The 20,543-nt window shown below is 36.3% G+C and overlaps 1 protein-coding gene across 15 annotated transcripts in view; it reads right to left on the minus strand.

Moving 5' to 3' along the window:
• Eya1 (EYA transcriptional coactivator and phosphatase 1) overlaps positions 1-20,543 on the minus strand; it is a 310,160-nt gene that overhangs the window by 110,733 nt on the left and 178,884 nt on the right. For 8 of the 15 annotated variants that reach the window (XM_069990915.1, XM_069990913.1, XM_069990914.1 and 5 more), the window contains 2 exons: positions 13,657-13,755; positions 1,563-1,640 (listed from right to left, as the gene is read on the minus strand). In XM_069990915.1, the coding sequence (XP_069847016.1) occupies positions 1,563-1,640; positions 13,657-13,755 (177 nt within the window). Of the gene's footprint in view, positions 1-1,562; positions 1,641-6,199; positions 6,230-13,649; positions 13,756-20,543 lie in introns of those variants that run through there. The other 7 variants (XM_069990921.1, XM_069990918.1, XM_069990920.1 and 4 more) reach the window with 3 other exon arrangements.

Consider the following 20,543-nt stretch of genomic DNA (forward strand, 5'->3'; position numbering starts at 1 on the left):
GCTGACTTCAAACTATGATCCTCAGGTCTCAGTGTCCTAAGTAGCTAGGATTTTAGGTGTGAGCCATCAGATACCTGGCCCTTCTCCTTTTAAAAAAGTGAGTGTTAGTGTTTACTCTAAGACAACTTCCATGATCAGTGCACCACATTCTTGTCTCCACCAAGACATGCCTTGGCTGGTCTTAAGAATGGCATTATTAAATCCTACTGTGTCAACCTAATTAGGCCTCAAACTGGGCCAGTTATTATATTATTTGAGAATTCATAATACCACCAAGCACATAGCCTGACATAAGTCCTAGTAAATGTCTTATAAAAGAACAAATGGATATACTATGCCTTGTTATCTTCTTCCTGCTCTGATTTTATTACCATATCAAAATTTCCATTTGCATTTAATTTTATATCTAAATATAATCCCTTTTACTAAAAATGACCCTGAGAGCTATACTACCAGTCACAGGTTTACAAAAGTATAGCATTTCTGACTGAAAAGTATAAACATAGCCAATACATGAAAAATGTTAGTATTTTAAGTCATCTCTATTGGAAATAATTTTTTAGTTAAGGAGTCCAATCAGGGTAACTTGGTAACACAAAATTAAATTATCTCACAGTGAGTTAATTACCACCATCACTTTCTTATTATTATCATTATGACAGAGGTAAAACTTGGATATTTTGTGGCTGTAGTTAGATTTTTAGTAATGTGAAAGATAAAAAATGAACTCAAGAATTTAATGCTGTTTTGCAGTGTCTAATTTAGACCTCTGTTTACATGAGACACGCTAGGGAAGAGGTGTTTGTACGTCTGTTTATAGGACACCAGGAGAAAAATATTGCCTATGCAAATTTTCAGTATTAACAAAAATAAATTAAAAAATAAAAGAGAAACTCATAAATATAATTTAGTAGATGAAAAAAGCACAAGCCAGGCACTGGAGGCTCACATCTATAATTCTAGCTACTCAGGTGGTGAGATCAGAGGATCCTCAGCCAACAAGGCTGTGAGATGCTTACCTCCAATTCACCAGCAAACATCTGGACTGGAGACAGGACTCAAGTTTAGAGTGCCAGAAAAGTCTAGCAATAGCGCAAGATCCTGATTTGAAGTTCTAGTACAGGGACCAAAAAGTCCTTTTACCTTCTCCATAGGATAGCAACTTTTTTTTGTTGTCATTGTTGGCTGTGGGGCTTGAACTCATGGCTGGGCACTGTCCCCAAGTTCTTTTGCTCAAAGGCTAGCACTTTACCACTTTGAACCATAGTTCCACTTCCAGTTTTCAGTAGTCTATTAGAGATAAGACTCTCACAGACTTGCCTGCCTAGGCTGGCTTTGAACTGTGATCCTCATATCTCTGCATTCTGAGTAGCTAGGATTACAGGTGTGAGCCACCAGCAGCTGGTGGCTCATCATACTGAATGTGTTCTATATATACATATACATATGTACACACATACTTCTATACACTCTAGCATGCAACAGTGTACACACATTCATATATAAACAAATTAGGCAAAATGCTTAACACTAATGTGAAAATCTAATTTAATATTCCTTACCTGAACCTGAGAAATTGTCTAAAGACCCGTCTGCTGTGGTTGAAGCAATTTCACTGCTGCTCATTGGCTCTGTTTTAACTACAAAAATAAACATACATCAGTCATTTATAAAAGTATGGTAGAGAAGATATAACATTCAGAGTAGTCACAGGAAATTATTTTTAAAACAATTGCTTCCTATTTACCCATAAACCATTAATATTCTTAAAAGAAGCTAAAAATCCACATTTTTCTAAGAAGACATTCTACTACTGTAAGTTATCCCTTAAAGCAGCACTTCAAAAGTAATTATATGCATTGTTACCTTATTATTTACTAAGTTATTTATTAATGAATTGCATCTCTTTTAATATGATGTGAGCTATTTCCTAGTGTTTGTATAAAAATCTATTATTAGTCTAACACTCAAAAGAACAGAGCAAAACAATTTGAAATGGGGAATAAATGGCTGTTCTAATACTAGCAAGTTTCCACAGTTGTCAGTTTAATGGATATTATAATCAAGTCGTACCGAATTGCTAATTCATCATATGCTTATATCATATATATGATTATTGATAAAGTCCTTTTGGGTTAAGAAATAACTTTTTGAGTCAGACTATGGAACTCTCCAAAGCAATCTACTTCCCTGATAGAGTAACAGAATTACTCTATTGTACCAAGATCAACCATGCTACATTCATTTCAGAATATATTTTATTTTTTTTAATGAAGAGCTAGCACTAGTATTCTAGGTAGAAACTTCAAATGAAGTGCCATCATTGGAATTTGCCTAGCTCACTTTGTGGAAGTTACTTATTTTCTACTGCCAGATTTTTGTAATGATTACAGTAATATTTTAAAGCCAACTAAAAAATGCTTCCATAGTGAGTTCCCCAACTAGAGAACAATCAGGGAGGCTGGTCTCACATTCTAAAATGAGTGAAGATGACAGAGAAAGCATAGCTCTTCTTACAGAAGATCTCAGAAACACCTGAAGACAGACGGCATGTAATTCATGGATCCCAATGTATTCTACCACTGAATAATACGTTTTTAAAAGATGCATTTTTAAATAGATGTATCAGATAGCCACTTTCCAAAAAAAGATTTAGATGGTTTCTAAATGATCTTGGAGAGAAAAACAGTGATCCTGCCTGCTTGTAGGTAGACCACTTAAGGATGAAACTTTTCTGTCAGTTGTTTTAGGTTAGAAGTCTCAGTTGATGTTGGTCAATTCTGACATAAGCCTGTATCTCCCTTCTCTCACCAGCCACCTAATGATCTTTGCTTTTCAAAAACTAATTACATCGCTTAATATTAAGTGAAATAAGCCAGATTCAGAGAAACATATCTTGCATGGTTTTCCTCATTTGTGGTAGCTAGAATGTGCCTATAAATCTGCAAGTAAATACACCAGGTGGTAAGCAAGGGGGTTACAAATGAATTAACCAAAATGACTCTAGGGAGAGCACAAATAACCCAATAAAATAAGTATGAGTACTTGCGAGAGGGAGGGGCCAAGGGGAAAAGACTAGAAAAATAAAGGGGAAGGGAGGAGAATGCAGACAAGAATTTATTGGACATACACAGAGTTGAAAAATGTAAGAGATAGGGTGGGTCAAAGTGGGGGTGAAGATATTGAAGTAATGACTGTTCATGATGTGTTTGTTGTACACATAAATTGCTTTGTTAGATGGCAATACATTCAATATATAACCTAAAATTAAGATAAGTAAGGGAAGGAGTGGTTAGGAAGGGTGGGTAATAATATTAAAAGGAATGACATTGATTAAGATACATTGCATTCATAAACTACTTTGGTTGAATGGCAGCTCCTTAAATACTAAAGATAATAAAACTACTTAAAGATAATAAAAATATTTTCTTAAAAAACCTTACTTAATGAAGTTGCAGGGCTTCTGCATGGCAAAGGACATAGCTAGCAAGATCAATAGAAAGCCCACGGATTGGGAAAAGATTTTCACTAGCCATACAACGGACAAGGGTCTAAAATATACTTGGAACTCAAAAATTAAATCCCCCACCAACAAATCCTCAAAGAAACAACTGCCCAATAAATAAGTGGGCTAAAGACTTAAAGAGAAACTTCTCTGAAGAGGAAAGAAGGATGGCCAATAGACACATGAAGAAATGCTCAACCTCCCTAGCCAAGAAGAAATGCAAATCAAAACAACATTAAGATACCACCTCACCCCAGTTAGAATGGCAAAAATCAAGAACTCTAATAACAACAGATGCTGGAGGGGATGTGGACAGAAGGGAACCTTACTGCATTGTCGGTGAGAGTGTAAACTTGTTCAACCACTTTGGAAAGTAGTATGGAGGTTCCTCAAAAGACTCCACATAGAGCTCCCCTATGACCCAGCAATCCCACTTTTGGGCATTTACCCAAATGATTACAAACAAGACCACACTAAAGCTACCAGCACAACTATGTTTATTGCAGCATTATTTACTATAGCTAAGATATGGAACCAACCCAGATGCCCCTCAGTAGATGAATGGATCAAGAAAATGTGATATATATACACAATGGAATTCTATGCCTACATCAGAAAGCATGACATTGCCCCATTTGTTAGGAAATGGAAAGGCTTGGAAAAATTATATTAAGTGAAGTAAGTCAAGCCCAAAGAAACATATGTCCCATGGTTTCCCTTATTTGCAATAACTAGTATATGTCTGAGTCAAGCAGAAAAGGTCAGATAAGGTGATGTTAGGGAAATGAACCCTTAGATATGTATTCAAATGTTTTTTTTTTCTTTCATGCAATTGTTTCTAACATATTTATAAGATTATTTCTTTGTTGCTTTGTATGTTCCTCCCCCACAGTATAACCCCTGCTTTCACTGTATTTGATGTCGGTATAATTTGTGGAGGAGAAGGGGAAAAAAGTCGTTTAAATAAGGATGCAAGTGGACCTGTTGCAACAATGAGAAGTACAAGTTGTTATGTCGAAAACGAACTTTACAACTTTGGTGGGGGTGGCAGGGAGGATTGGGGGGGTGGGGGGGGAGGATGGGAAGGGATGGGAAGGGGAAACAAAGGAGGCTACAATGCTTGATAAGTAATGTACTCATTATCTTGCCCATGTAATTGTAACTCCTCTGTACAGTATTTTCACAATAAAAAAAAAAAAAACCTTACTTCCACAACCATAGCTTTAGGGAAGTCAGCATTCCACCATTAGTACAGTTTCTGCTTCCTACTCAGTTGTATCACACCTAACTACCCTGAGAAAGAACTTATATAATACCGTGGATGCATAAGACAATAGTTTTATTTTGTTTTTTTTATTAGACAGTCCACTAATCAGATGTGCTCAGAAGCAAACATTCCATGGTGGACCCAAGATTAGAATTAGGTGTAATGGAAACAGAATGGAAACAGAGCAGGTAAAATACCTATTACATGTCAGATTCTTTTTTTTTTTTTTTGTCAGTTGTGGGGCTTGAACTCAGGGCCTTAGCGCTGTCCCTGAGCTCCTTTGTTCAAGGCTAGCACTCGACCAGTACTCTACCACTTTGAACCACAGTGTCACTTCCAGTTTTCTGGTGGCTAATCGGAGATAAGAGTCTCATGAGGACTTTTCTGCCTGGGCTGGCTTCGAACTTGATCCTCAGATCTTAGCTTCCTGAATAGTAGGGTTATAGGCACAAGCCACCAGCACCTGGCTAATAGACATTATAATTAATCCTTTTAGACCACTGTACAGGTAGGTCTTAGAATAATCTCATGAAGTCCCTGCTCAGGCACTGTCTTTGTGATTCACATATAAAACTTGAGAGTAGGGCAGTTGGGGGTGGAAGGGAGGGAAAGTAGTCAGTATCCCAAAGTCAGAAAAACAATGGCCAAAAAAAAAAAATAGATGTGTTTTTAACTCCCAGGCTTATGACCACAGCTTAAAGAAATGGTAATAAGTGGCATTTTCCAATAGTTAGAGCTAGAGCAAGGCAGCTAGGGCACCACCCACATAGACTGTGGACCTAGTAGACAGCAAAACCCTCAGTCCCAGCTCTCCATGATACTCATTGCAGCCAACCCATTGAACTTGAGGGAAGATCTCAAGTAGGAGTTTAATGTTTTACTTCAGGAAAATGTGTAGAAGGAATTCCTCTACTGTGTAGAGAATATGTACAAATAATTGCTAAATCTAAGGTCTATGGTCCTTTATACTTGACTACACAGTTACTTATGAAAGCTTACCTACAACCCTTCCATTCCTGTTCCCTAAAATTTACATCTCTGTATAATTAGCTTAATCAAATGCAACTTTCATTCCCAAGAGACACATGCAATTGTACTTGAAACCCATTAAATCTAGGCAAAAAGAATAGAAAGGAAGGGAAGATGATACTTCTCTCTTAGGTCCTAAGTTCATTGCCATTTGTCATTGTTCACATACACCCATCTATACACTAAGAAATAAAGACTCCCAATGAATCCAATTTTTAACAAGGCTCTCTGTCAAAGAGAAGAGGATGTCCATAAAGTAACTATCAGGATAGTCATGATTGTATCAGGGAGTGTAATTGAATACTTTGATCACTAGGGACCTGATGCTGAAAAGACTAGTGATTTATTGTAATGTAAAATAGTTTCTGAACAAAAGCCAAAAAAAGAACAGATATTACCTCTGGGCTTTATTGTGGCCAAGTGTATACCTACTGAAGAGTTAAAAAGACAAGAATTATCTCTAGCCACCAAAATTTTACCCATTCCCTCCCAGTAGTGCGAACACATTTATCAATAACCTGAAGATGACATAACAGAGTACCTCTCTAAGGCGCTGACTTTAAGAACACTTAAAAAACAACTCAAATTTTTATGTCTTAGATTTTTAAGGGGCTGTAACATTTGAGAACAATTACCCACCTAAGCCACCTGTCTGGAAAATGAAATACAGCAGTGATCTGTTATCCCCTAGAGATAAGATTACATCGACCATACCTCTTTCAATTACATAACTCCAATACACTAAAAATAGTTATTTTTTTCTTTCTTTTTTGTCAGTTGTGGCTCTTGAAATCAGGGCTTAGAGGCTGTCCCCGAGCTCTTTTGCTTGAGGCTGGAGATAAGATTCTCAGGGACTTTTCTGCCTGGGCTAGCTTCAAACTGTGATCCTCAGGTCTCAACTTCCTAAGTAGCCAGAATTATAGGCATGAGCCACAGGTACCCAGCCTTTTTTGTCTTCTTCTACCGTTTCAAATTTCCAGTCTTTCTTCTGATTCCTAAAGACCTTGAAAAAAATTCAGAAGTTCCACTTGGTCCCGTGAAAATAAGAAACCTTTCTTTCTTTTCCATAATTTTAAGTGGAGATTCATCTAACCGATCATTGAATCTATGAAAAGCACCTGTTAAACCACGAGACAAGCTGTCAGTATATATGACTATATTTCTCACCACAGATGACCAGAGCAGTTAAATTCACCCCAAAAGGATTAGCTCTACTTGCTGTGCTGAGAGATGGCCTATGCTTTGAAGAAGTCACACAAAGGCACAGGGCAGAGCAATGCCCCTGAACGACTCCCACGTCCTCCTCAGACAGTATCTAATCCTTTCAGCTTTTTCTAAACATGATAGTATAATTTGCTTTTGCCTGGAATAAATTCAGTCTTCCTTCCAATTCTGCTTCCTGCTGTGGTGCTCAGTATCTTCAGATACTCAGTTGAACATCCATTTCTCTACTGCTGATGATTCTGTCCTGTCTTCTGCCTCAATGAGATGAGACCTTCAGTTTGGATTACTGAATGGTCCAGCTACACCACTGCCTATAATTGCATTACCTACAAAAAATACTATCTTCACTTCTGACCATCTTGCTCTTAAGGCTCATCAGAATAACCCATCTTTCCAAGTCCGTACCCATTCTCTGGCTCTGGCTTCTAGTATCCACCCCTGGCAATTATGTCTAGGCCTCTCTATGTGCTGTTTAATGTCATTTCCCTAAGCATCTTTTCTCCAAACTCTAATCTTGGGAGGAACAATCTTGTCTTTGCCCTTCTGCAGCCATGAGCTTTTCAGAATAGGTAACAATTGGCATGCTGATTGAGTCTCTCTAATTGAATCTTCCTTCTACTTAGAAACACAGATAACCCTCCTCATTTTATATCATTGGTTAAGTAAAGTGCTAAGGACTGAGCCCAGGGTCTCTAGGCAAAGACTCTAACACTGATTTGTGTTCCTAGTTTTCTCTCAAGCATGGTACTTTTCAGTCTTCTGTGTCACCAAGTGTCTTCTTGGTTTTCTCTCTCTCACTATGCCTCCCGTTCTCTCCACTCCCTGCTCCCCCTCACCACTTTCTTGACTCTCACCTGTTGTATCAGCCCTTTTTCTTATGTTTTTTTATTGTAAAAATAGTGTACAGAGGGGTTACAGTTACATGAGTAATGTAATGCGTATATTTCCTATCAAGCATTGTTACCTCCTTTTGTATCTAATATTTTACTAATAATTTTTTCCATTTGCCCAGTCTTTTCTCAATCTTGATTTTCTTGAATTCTTCTAAAGAACAGATCTTTCTCCTTCAGTTCTTTCATCATTCATCAATTCAACATAATAATTCCTCCTCCCCCACATATATCTTGTATTCGCTCCATTTTTTCCCCTTTGCCTTCTTTATGGATCCATAATTCTACCTCCTCGACAGACTGAATTCTTTTTCATGGTAATTTCTTTCTTTGCCATAGCTTTTAAAAAAACAACCTTCTTCTAGAGAATTCTAACCAATCCTTACATCCCAATTGGTTCAACCCTTTGCAATGTCCTTGCCTGGTAAAATATTAAATTCAGCTTTTCCAAACATCTTTCTGAAGGGATTTATTTTGTGTTCTTTCTTTTTTTTCCCTTTTTGTCTTTCTTTTCTTCTTTCTTTCTTTTTGTTTGTTTTATTTAATGTTATCGTTCAGGTACACTGAAAGGTTTCTTTCACCTCAGTCTTCTCTACCTCTTATTTCCTCAAACCCTACTTGCAGTGTTACAGTCTAGACTTCAAGTGTCCCCCAGAGGATCCTGTAATAAAGACTTGATTCTTAGAGCTTTCTGAGATGCTGTTGAATCTGTATAAGGTAAGATCTCATAAAAGGGATACTTATGAAGTCATTGGGGTTATGCCTTCAAGGGGGACTGTGAGACCTGGCCCCTTCCTCCTCCTCTCTTTCATGTCCCATACTTAAGATGTGTCCATTTGCTCTGCCACATGCTCCAGTTATAATGTATTGCTCCACCAAGGGCCTAAAACCAAAGGAGCTAACCAACCATGGTCTAATACCTCAAAAGTATATGTCATAATAAACTTGATTTTTCTTATAAATTGATTGTCTCTGGTATTTATTATAGTAATGGAAAGATGACTAACACATCAAGTCTATAACTTCTACCATATTCCTCATGTCATTTTTTTTTTTTTTTTGTCAGTCGTAGGGCTTGAACTCTAGGCCTGAGCACTGTCCCTCAGCTCTTCAGCTCAAGGCTAGCACTCTACCACTTGAGCTACAGCACCACTTCCGGTTTTCTGGTGGCTTATTGGAGATAAGAGTTTCACGGACTTTCCTGCCCAGGCTGGCTTTGAACCTCAACCCTCAGATCTCAGCTTCCTGAGTAGCTAGGATTACAGGCATGAGCCACCGGCAGCCGGCCATGTCATTAAAAAAACATTTCATGGACACTTATTACAACAAAGGACATGTCCCTATATATACATTTAAACTAAACTGTCCTGCTAAGATGTTTAGTGCATCCTTAAATCTACAGTTTTGCTTTATCCTCTAACATTAAGTATTATATAAATTTCCATGACTAAATGATATACATCAAATTTAAACCCAAAACACCATATTTTCTTCAATCATTCCTGATGTATTTTCAGATGTTTTTGTTTTTCTTGAACTTTGAAGTCTTTGTGTCTCCTTTTTAATACTTATGCTACTCTATTTTGTATTTAAGTCTTATCCATTTTAATATGCCATAGATTTTTTTCATGGTAGAAGCTTTACCTTTCATGTTATTATATTTCTTTAGAATTAAGCACAATACCTGGCTCACAGTCAGAACTCAACATTTATTGAAAGAATAAATTTAAAAGTGTGCAATGGACTTAAAAAGCAGATTACAATTGACTTCATGCCATTAAGTATATTCCATTGGCAATTAAAAACACCACTCAAATGTAAGATGACTTCTATTCCTCTCAAATTACCACTGAGAACTTCTACAGAGGTTCTTACAAAGTATCACTTACAGGATGATACATGAAAATCAGCTAGGTTATTTTGAACAAATTACTATTTGGAGAAGGCATATTAGCATCAAATAATATCAATCACTGAAACTTTTGTATGTTTAGAGAGGACCTTGACTGATTGAGTAAAAATAAAGGTAAATAACTTATCACAGATTTAATAATAATTCCTTGGGTATGATCATCCAAAAGCAAATACTGGATAATGCTTTGTAAAACTGCCTTAAAAGTACCCTTTCTAAAGAAACTCATGACACAAAGTGGCCGCTGTAGAACACAATAGAAAAGTACAGTGATTCAGTATCAGGATGTAGGTTCAATGAAAGTATCTCTCATAGATTTAAGGAGTTTCTTTCTTAAACAATACGATGGAAATGTTTTATGCTTTTAAAAATTGTCAAATGATTCCAAAAATGAACAAAAGCCAACATGGGTATATGTAAAAAGTATGAGTAAAATTTTTACATGAGATAGGAAATAAAAATGATCTTTACAAATTTACACACTTAAATGTTACATGACTTTAAAAAATATGGGATTGAATTACTCTCAATAGCCATTTAGCTATTTCTTCACTGAAAAATGTACATATTTGTAGATGCAATGTTTTTAGTCTCATTTTAAAAATGAGGTATCTCTTTAGGTTTGAACTGGCTTTATAGCCTGATAAAGAATTATTATCCCTCCAAACATTAAAGTTACCTTTTTCATTTAAGAAAAACAAAAAGAGGAGAAAAACATGTTAGCTTTTCAAAATAGCACAGAGTGCAATCTTAAGAAAACCACATGAACAAAAGCTGACCAAACTTGAATCATGGTGCTATGGTTCAAAAATGAAATATCCTCCACAGGCTTGTGTACTGGAGCTTTGGTTGTCCTTTGAGGGGTTTTAGGAAGTGACACGATTCTGAAGGTCCTGACCTACTGAATGAGTAGATTACTTTATGGATTCATAACATTATAGCATTATTAGGTGAAAGGCAGGAGGTAGGGCTACCTAGAAAAAAATACATCACTGGGGATGCATGCATGTGTGTGTGTGTGTGTGTGTGTGTGCGTGCGTGCGTGCGTGCGTGCATGCGTGCATGTGTGTGTGTGTGTTGATCCTATGTCTTGAACTCAGGGTCTGGGCACTGCCTCTGAGTTCTTTTGTTCAAGCTAATACTCTACTACTTGAGTCATAGTTTTACTTTTGGCTTTTCTGGTAGCATATTGGAGATAAGAGTTTCATGGACTTTCCTGCCTAGGCTGGCTTTGAACCATGAAATGATCCTCAAAGCTCAGCTTCCCGAGCACTAGAATTATAGGTATGAGTTGCTAGCAACAGACAAATCCTTCCTCTTTTAAATTGTTTATGTGCAGTGTTTTTATCATACCAATAAAAAATTACTCAACACAAATGGCCAGCAAGGAATACTAGTCATTTTCAAAACCTGGTATTAGTAGGAAATCTTTTGTATTCGAGTATAACTGAACAGGTAGAGGCCTAGGCTAGTAGTACTGTTTTGTGAATGGAATGATAACTGGTTACTTTGAAAGGGCTTTTGCAACTCTGTTTTCCTCTTTCTGTAATTCTCATTCTTGTTACACCAGCCCAGCTTCTTCACACATAAAATCTGGACAGATCGCCCAAGTCTCCATCCTGCAGCTCATCTCTCCCCAAGTCCAATCTCTCTGGCAATTGATGCCAGGTTAATTCTTGAAACATTTTCACCATATCAGTCCCTTGCTCTAAATATTCAATGGCTTCTCCACTGGTTCTAGGATGAAGTCCAAATTCCTCAGCCTAGTATTTAGAATGCTCCACATTTTGGCTCCAGCCAATTCTTCTAAGCTTATCTACTATCAATTCCTTCTTTTTTTTTTTTTTTTTTTTTTTTGTTAGTGGTGGGGCTTGAACTATGGGCTTGGGTGCTGTCCTTGTGCTCTTCACCTCAAGGAAAGTGCTTTACTGCTTGAGTCACAGCACCACTTCCGGTGTTCTGGTGGTTAATTGGAGATAAGAGTCTCACGGACTCTCCTGCCCAGGCTGGCTTAGAACCATCATCCTCAGATCTCAGCCTTCAGAGTAGCTAGGATTACAGCTGTGAGCCACCGGCGCCCTGCCTTCCTTCTTTAACTAATGTAATTTCCAGTCTCTCAAACTATCCTACCTTTGTTCATACTGTTCCTTCATTTAAAATGCATTCCATCTTTTCTTAACCTTTTCACATTCTACCCATTTTCCAACACTCATCTCAGATTCATGTCTTCCTTGAAGCCTGGCCAGAATGTAAAAAGCTGAGGAGCTTTTTCTTCTGAACTCTCAAAGCATTTTTGTTTGGATCAGTAGTTTCTAACCTTCTAGAGAATGAAATTCCCTTTCCAAAACCAAAATATTTCAGAACTCAAGTGATAACCTATTTTTAATCTGTGTATGAGGAAAGTACATGACAAAAACCTACTGAGAAACTATAGCTAAAAAGTTGTATTTTAATAAACACAACATATCCATATATGAAAAAATTATACACACACATGTTTGGCTTTTTAATTTTCCCATCAAACTATGAAAGGTTTTTGTACAAAAAGTTTGTTGACTTTTGGTACTAGTTTTCCAAGACCTAGTATTAGGGTATTTTAAGTCATAGACTAATAAAAGTCCTAGTCTTCATAATTTGTTTGGAATAATATTGCCTTTTAGTTTTTATGAAATATTCAGAAGCTTACTTCCTCCAACCAGACTCTGAGCTTAAGGCAGAGATAGTACACATTTTTCTTTGTCTATCTTTAAGAATCTAGAAGAATTCTTCATGCATAGTAAAAGACAAGTAAATGTTTGTTTCTCTTTTCTCTCGATAATCTACTATAAAATTTAATAAAAGATGGAAGAATTATATAACGAAGACCCAAAAAATACCACCTTTACTCAATGATGAACAGTTTAGTCTACTTATTTTGCTTCAAAAATATACTTCAAAATCAGTTGGAGATATAATATTTCAACATTTATATCTTTAACTAGAGTTCATGTTTATGATCTTTTAAGCCAAATTTATATAAATTAAAATGTACCTATCTTGAACGTGCCATTTGATGACGTCCAACAGACACACGCATTCACAAATATTTTTAGCTTATTACAAAAATGGAAACATGATGTAACAACAGCATGAAAAGATAGCCCATTTCAATAACTTAACAAATACAGCATTTTCACTTTCTGACACGAGCAATATTTATGTAACTTTTAGGTGGATGGTAGTAATTTAAAAAGCAAGTACACTTACTGAGCTTCTCTATAACTTTGACATTATGCTAAGCATTGTCCAAGCAAGTAGTAGCCCATGTGTTCCTCAAGGTGACTTTATCATCTATTTGTTATAATTGTGTGCCTTCAAAGATGAGGAAACTACAACTTAAAGATGTTAAATAGCCACTCCATATCCCCACAGCTAGTGTCAAGCTTTTTAAATTAATTTCTCTTTTCTCAACCTACTGAGGAGTCTAAAGCCTTCCAATTATGGTTAGTAATCATCCTTAATCCCTTCCTCTGATACAGACCTAGACAATCAGCGAATGACAGCATAGGATAGCCTGGGCACACCAGGGCGCTGAGCAAAAGTGGATCACTGTATGTTGCAAATTAGCAGATGGTAAAATAAACCAGTGGATAGAGATTGGAAGCAGATGAGCTGGCTAGGACTCAGAACCTCAATCATATCAATATGGAAAAACAGTTGATTTGCCTAAAACGTAATCAATCTACCAAATGATTACTACCCTTTTCCCATCCTTCACCAACTCACGGGAGCACCCAAACAGAAATCCTACTCATACTAAATATTAACTAAGTAAGTACTTACTGAGTACCTGCAAAGGCTGTTTGGCAATGTGAAGGATCCAAAAGAAGAGATAATATCCTTTCGTCACGTAGAGACACTACAGTAGCCAGTCCCAAAGGATATGTTTCTTTTAAAAAAATATAACATTTGTTATCATTTAATAATCGATTCTATTTTCTAAACATGTGGTAGAGGCCTGTAACTGGTCTTACTATCTTAGATAAACTAATCATAACAAGAATAAAGTCCTTATTTTACAATGAAGCAAAGCATAGGCTAAGAGATAATTAGATAATAATAGGCAGTGGCCACTAAGTACTTTCAGAGAATGAGGCTTTGTGTCTAACTCCATGAACCCATTCCCATCAGTAGGTACAATATCATCTTCATGTAACAGATTAAGATTCTGAGGCATGGCACAGAGGCACAACACTAACTAACTGGAGAGTGGCAGAGTTCAGCTTCTGACAGAGGCAGCCTAGTTACTGGTGCCCTCTGGTTCCTATCTCCAAAGGATAAAATCCTCCTACAGTCCAGCTTAATTTGCCTCTTGCATAACACTACACTGAGTTTAGTCATACAGCAAAATTCATGCACTCCTATCATGTAATGCTACTTTCCTGAATCTAAGTATTACTTCTTTTCCACTTTAACTGATTTGTGCAAAAGAGACAGTACTATGTAACTAAGCACACACTTCAGGTAAAATATCCCTCTTACTTCTTACCTAGGGTCTTTCTCAATCCTTACCATCCCTTGGCTATTGTTTCAAAATGCTCTGCATGTTTCTTAAAATGCAAACCCAATCTTATCCCACTCCTCCTTACAAACCTTTAGGCTTCCTAGATCCTGAACAACTGAATCCAAGTGCCTGAGCCTGTCACCTTGGGCCTGAATCTTGTGCTTTGCCTGTCTGTCTTGGCCCCATCACTAGTATTTGGTGTGTGTTCCTTACACTACACACACACACACACACACACACACACACACACACACACACACAGGTGCATGTGCCTTCTGTACAAACTATGTTCTTCCTCTTATTGCATGCAGGATGTATCATTACTCCTTTAATTTTCTAGACCTTAAAAATGCTTACTTTCAATTACTTTCTATCTTGCAAAAATACAAAAGCACTAAGGGTCCTGTAAGGTCCACTCCTGGATGGTGAGTGGACTCCACCCCTCCTCTCAGCAAAGTCTCCGCCCATGTGTTACCTAGGCAACCGGCACCCCTGGAAGAGGTCACATCTGCATCTGCTGAAGTCACCTGTGAATTCGATGTGGCCACACCTCCCCCCTTCCCCCCCCCTGCCCCTACCCTAGATAAGGCCTAGCCCAGGGCCAGACACTCTTTTTCCCCCTGGGTCTTTCCCAGCCTCGTGGAGGGCCAACATGGCCTGGTGCCAGCGGGAATGATGAATAAACCTACCCCTTACCTGAATACCACATGCGTGGTGTGGTTCTTACTTGGCAACCTCTTTTTAAAAACCTAACAGGTACTAACTGACTAAGTTGCTTCATCACTGCTGAAATACTTAGTCAAGCAGTTTTAGTTTCCATGGTTCTAGCATGGTCAATGTGTTTTAAGTCAAATCAGAAGATGTTCTGGTCATGACTGCCTACATTATTTGCTTAAGAATATAAGGCATTAATTTAACAAATATTGGCTGCCAACCCTTCTACTTGGAAACAAAGGACACAACAGATCAAGCTTGTCTTGCTTCAAGATTAGAGTCTCCAGCAAACAAAATATACCTACAAGTGTGTTTTTACCTTGGTCATAATCAAACACAATAACATAAAAAGTTTTAAAGCAGATAAAGCATTTCAGTAAGAACCAAGCTTTTCACCTAATAACCTTAGGAGTGTTAGTTAGAAGGCAATGTTTTTTAGTATAAAGAAGGTGGCTTTTGAGATTAGCCTAATGATTGAATATTTTGTCTAACATAGCTAATATGCTGCTTAAACTGATCACTTAGCGTTTCAAAATCAGGTGCATAAAAGTCACCAGAAAAACATTTGTAAATTCAAAAGTATGCAGAGAGCCAAATGTTGTGTTCCAGCAATTCAGTTTATGTTTCTTATTTTGCTATATTGTATTGCTTCTACTCAAAATCCCTTTATTAGTAATAAATGCAATGATAACATGGGTGAGCATTTTAGGTTTTGTTTAATTTCACAGAAGGAAAAAAAGTGTTTCCAATTTGTATTATGGGCATAAACATACCTCTGTGGAATTTATTTAGTAGAGTTCATCTACATTTTTTTGGTGTAATGGGATATTTGTGGAATGAAATAAAACTGAAAAATCTGCAAAACCAGCAAATTACCATGAACATAATCATAATAAGCTTTCACTCATAAACAATTTAGGGTTCTGAAAGTTAACATAAATCCTTGATTAGCTTCTCATAACATGCATTCTCTTGGTAAAGGCAATGTCTGTCAGTCACTAAGAACAACTTTATAGGTCAGATAAGTTTTTTCCTACTCAAAGTAGAAAAATAGGAAACACACACACACACACACACACACACACACACACACACAATCCTATGTATGCCATTTTTATCTATCTATCTATATCTATATCTATCTATCTATCTATCTATATATATATATATATTGCTTACTCAAAATCATTCTTGGACATCACCAGAAATGAGGAACTACTTAAAGCAAAGAGTCTATGATTAAAGAGAGTGACATTAATTTGTGTGAAATTTCACAAATTTCCCTGGAGAAAAGCAGAGGTTTCTTCCAAAGATAGGATGTTCTTAAGGAGATGTATTTCTGTTCATACTCATACTCTGATACAACCAGGACAAAGATATGATATACCTCTGATCCTCCAGACTATCTATTATTGGAAATAAATGGCACCATTTACATTTCATCATTAGGTTATCAAAAAGCCTAGCTGTCTAGAGTGTCTATTTGTAAGCAATAAGCATAAGAATTCTTAGTTTTACCAGAAAAATCTCCCCCTCAACTACACTACAGATGATATGCTAGAGCAGATCTTCTAGCCTTATGCCACAACTTTATTCTTCTGATTTTACTTTTCATCCTCAGGTGCTATTCTCTCTCCTCCACCTACATGGATCTCCTAGCTGTTCCTAGACTATGCAAAGCATGTTCCTAATTCATTGCTGTTCTTACAGAACTCCTAACAAATGTCAACATTGTATTACGTGGCTATTACAATCGGGTACTCAAACTCAAGAGAAATGTGACCAGATTTACCATCAACTATATTTCTAAGGAAGAAAATATTTAGTCGAAGCAGTAGCAAAACTTACAACTGCTTTTATTTCATAGTTATATTGTGCCAACCCAAATGTGCACATAATGATTATTGTAATGAAAAGCAGTGATGACTTCCCATCTCTGTTTGATCTCAGAGAGGCTTAACATAGTCAGAAAGCTGATGGAATGATAATTAAGCCAAAAGCTTTGAAAAGTAGTTAGAGAATATCCTATTAAAGTCAACCTATCAAAGTAATAGTTGAGTCTGACAGTTAGTTTGGGTGACCACAGTTAGAAATCTCACACACTCACACACTAGAATGTAAGGACAGAGGGATAACTACTCCTAGAAGTCATATTCATAACAATATATTTTCGTCATCTTTTTTCCTGGGAGTGGCATTCTCTAATCTAAAGGCACCAGTCTGTCAGGAAAAGCATGAATGTTTAAAAGGTTATTAAAAGAGGCATTTACAGATAATTCTCATTACCTTTCTCCATAGACTAACACAGTGACCTGAAAGTCTAGGCTCTGGACTCAGATAGAACTATATTCAAATACCAGTGGTAACCTTTAAGAACCACGCACCTTTAAACCTGGTATTGAGCTTTTTAAGTCTCTTTGATCAAACAGAAGTAACTATATTTATAAAGGGCATAAAATCTAATAGCTGTGCAGCACTAATAAGTACCAAATATGAGGTAAGTTTTATAATACATGTTCCAGCAAGCCTAAGTAAGTTCTGCTATTTTCCCCACCTAACAGATGAGAAAAGCAAGTTATACCCAAGTTCATTTGCCCAGGTAGCAAATAATGGAGATGGCATTCAAACTTACACTCTTAACCATTCCATTGACAATCTTCAAAAACTTTTGAAGATTAATGCAACAATGCAGGGAGAGTGATCAACATAATGTTAGAAAAAGCAAGCTATTTTTAAGCAGCCATGTTATTATTAGCATTACACATGTGAAAATTATTAATACATACATATACATATATACATATACATATCATGGCAGATATTAAATTCCTGCAAATTAATTTTTCATGGCCTTTGCTTAAGGACATTGATCAAGATGCATTGATCAATGCACGGGTAGTTCATGTCTATAATCTTAACAACTCAGGAGAGTGAGATCTCAGGATTGCAGTTTAAAGCTAGCCCAGGTAAGAAAAATCCATGAGTCTCTTATCTCCAATTAACCACCAGAAAGCCAGAAGCGCAGAGTTGTGACTCAAAGTGGTAGAGTGCTAACCTTGAGCACAAAAGCTCAGGGACAATGCCCAGGCCCTGAGTTCAAGCCCCATGGCATCCCTCTACCAAAAAAAAAAAAAAAAAAAAAAGATGCACTGATACGTTGAATTGAAACTCCTTTGTACAACTACTTAAAGATAATTTTTAAAAATTAAGAATTCAGATTTTTGGGTATAGACAAAGTTTAAAAATGTCACTTAAAAACTTCTTTACCTCTGATTTTCCTTAATCTCTCAGAAACTGAATTATGTGCAGAATGTAAACAGTAATAAAATTAGATTACTATGTTTCTATAGACATCAGTATGTTTGACCACAAATATACAAATTTGGCCTGTATACTGCAGCCACAAACCATAATCTTATACATATTCACTCTAGTTTAGATATTTCCTATAAATAAGTTTTCTTAAAGATACCCTCATTAGACAAAATTGCATATTTCTAAATTAAAGTTGTAGTGAGAAAAACAAATTCAGATTATTTGCTTTGTAGAAATGGCATCTTATAATAGACTATGGTAATAAAAATGTATATAAATGAAACAACCTATCATACTAAGTATGCAAAACCCAACTGAGTAAGTTTTAAATGGGGCAATTTAGCCATCTAATTCAAGATTTTAATCTGTTATCAACTTGGAAATCTGATATACTAATTCAAAATTACTATTTGAATTACCATGAGAATTCCTGAAATTTGTAATGAAGATCCCAACTTTCATCTGGTTTTAGGTCACTTAAAGATACATTTATCTGAGAAAAAACAAAAACAAAAACAAAAGAATACAAACAAACAAAAAATATGTATCTGTTATGAGATCAGTTTAAGTAAGATTCTTGAGTTTGAATCTGAATTTACAATAGAGGAAACTTCCAAGTTGAGTTCTTAATTTCTTCATTCACACCTCTTTTGAGTTTTCCTCACTCCCTACCCACAGACAACCAAAAATAAACACTCAAACTAGCAACAGAGTGGATGACCAACTTCAGGCTCCCAAGGACTTAAGACAACCAGAGCAAAAAGATAGAAAGAATCCCTGCTTTGCAAACAAGGCCCTCATTAGGTGTGTAAATAAAAATCCTCTTTATTTTTATAGCTTTGAGTTCTTCTGAAGAAAAAGTTCCCAATGACTTCTCACACTTAACACAAACATCAGTCCAAACCTTTGCCAGAGCGAGAAATGAACATATACTGAACATAAGAAATCCTCATAATCAAAGATTTGATGTACAAATGGAAACATCAATATACAAACACCTATTTCTTAAAAATTACTCAAAACTTTCTCTAGTGAGAAGTTTCTAGTCCGATAACTCTCCAAAAGTGTAGAGACAACACTTCAAAGATCACAATGTGTTTTTACAATAATCTACTAATGTCTTGTGGGTTAAACACTAATTGTTTAATAGTAATTGAATTGTTCATTAATGCATCTGGAAACATATCACTTCTAACAGCGGTCATTCTGATTCAAGCCTAGCCTTCATTTATGCCAATAATATACTATGTCTACCTAATTATATTTCCTATTTCAAAGATTTATAAACTGGTAATACCAACAGCTAAACTGTAACAATAATACTCACAGAAAAGTTGAAATATAAAAATAGGAAAGGCCAAAAGCTTTGAAAAATGAAACATTCAAGTAACTATTATAAGTAAGGAATATTTCATCTAGAAAATAGAAAAGCACAGTATTTGATGCTATAGTTTGGTGTTTTTCTGCCTTTATCCCTTAGATGAACCATGAAAATGGGCACTAGCCTGTAAGTACAGAACCTACAAACATTGAGTCTTATGATAATTTGGCAGCAGACTTAAGAAGAAATTTAATATTCTGTGCCTTGCCATTTCATTCCTTTCTTGTTTGTTCTTTAGATAAAGTTAGGGTTTTTGATACAGGAGATTTTCTTGTTTTCTTAGCCTCATTATAGGGACAAGTAGTGGCAGGAAATAAAACATGGCTCTGAGAGAGGAGACAACCTATATAAATTCAGGCAAAGCCAACAAATGTGTAAACTAAATGGAAGTTTTGTTGACCTAAATAACTTCAATTGAGCTGGGACTATTTTCACTTGGGCTACAGAGAAATTGCTTAAGTATAAACTCTGTGTGTGTGTGTGTGTGTGTGTGTGTGTGTGTGTGTGTAGATGGAAATAGTTGTAAGAATTAAAGCAGGTGAAAAATATTTTGAAAAGTTTAAACTTCAATGCATTTTTGTTTTATTCTTTTGTAAAAAATAATTTTCATTTGTAAATACTGTTAGTTTCAAACTAAGATCTCAAAGAAGGAATAGGAAAATCTATAATGATTTTATTCTAGTGACACTTGCCAGATGTTAATGAACCCAATAATTTAAAATCTAACTCCTCTAGCAGTGGCTGAGAGGAATGGAAAATGTAC

Source organism: Dipodomys merriami, unplaced genomic scaffold (genome assembly GCF_024711535.1).
Source record: "Dipodomys merriami isolate MVZ:Mamm:240054 unplaced genomic scaffold, mDipMer1.0.p SCAF_4, whole genome shotgun sequence".
NCBI lineage: Eukaryota > Metazoa > Chordata > Mammalia > Rodentia > Heteromyidae > Dipodomys > Dipodomys merriami.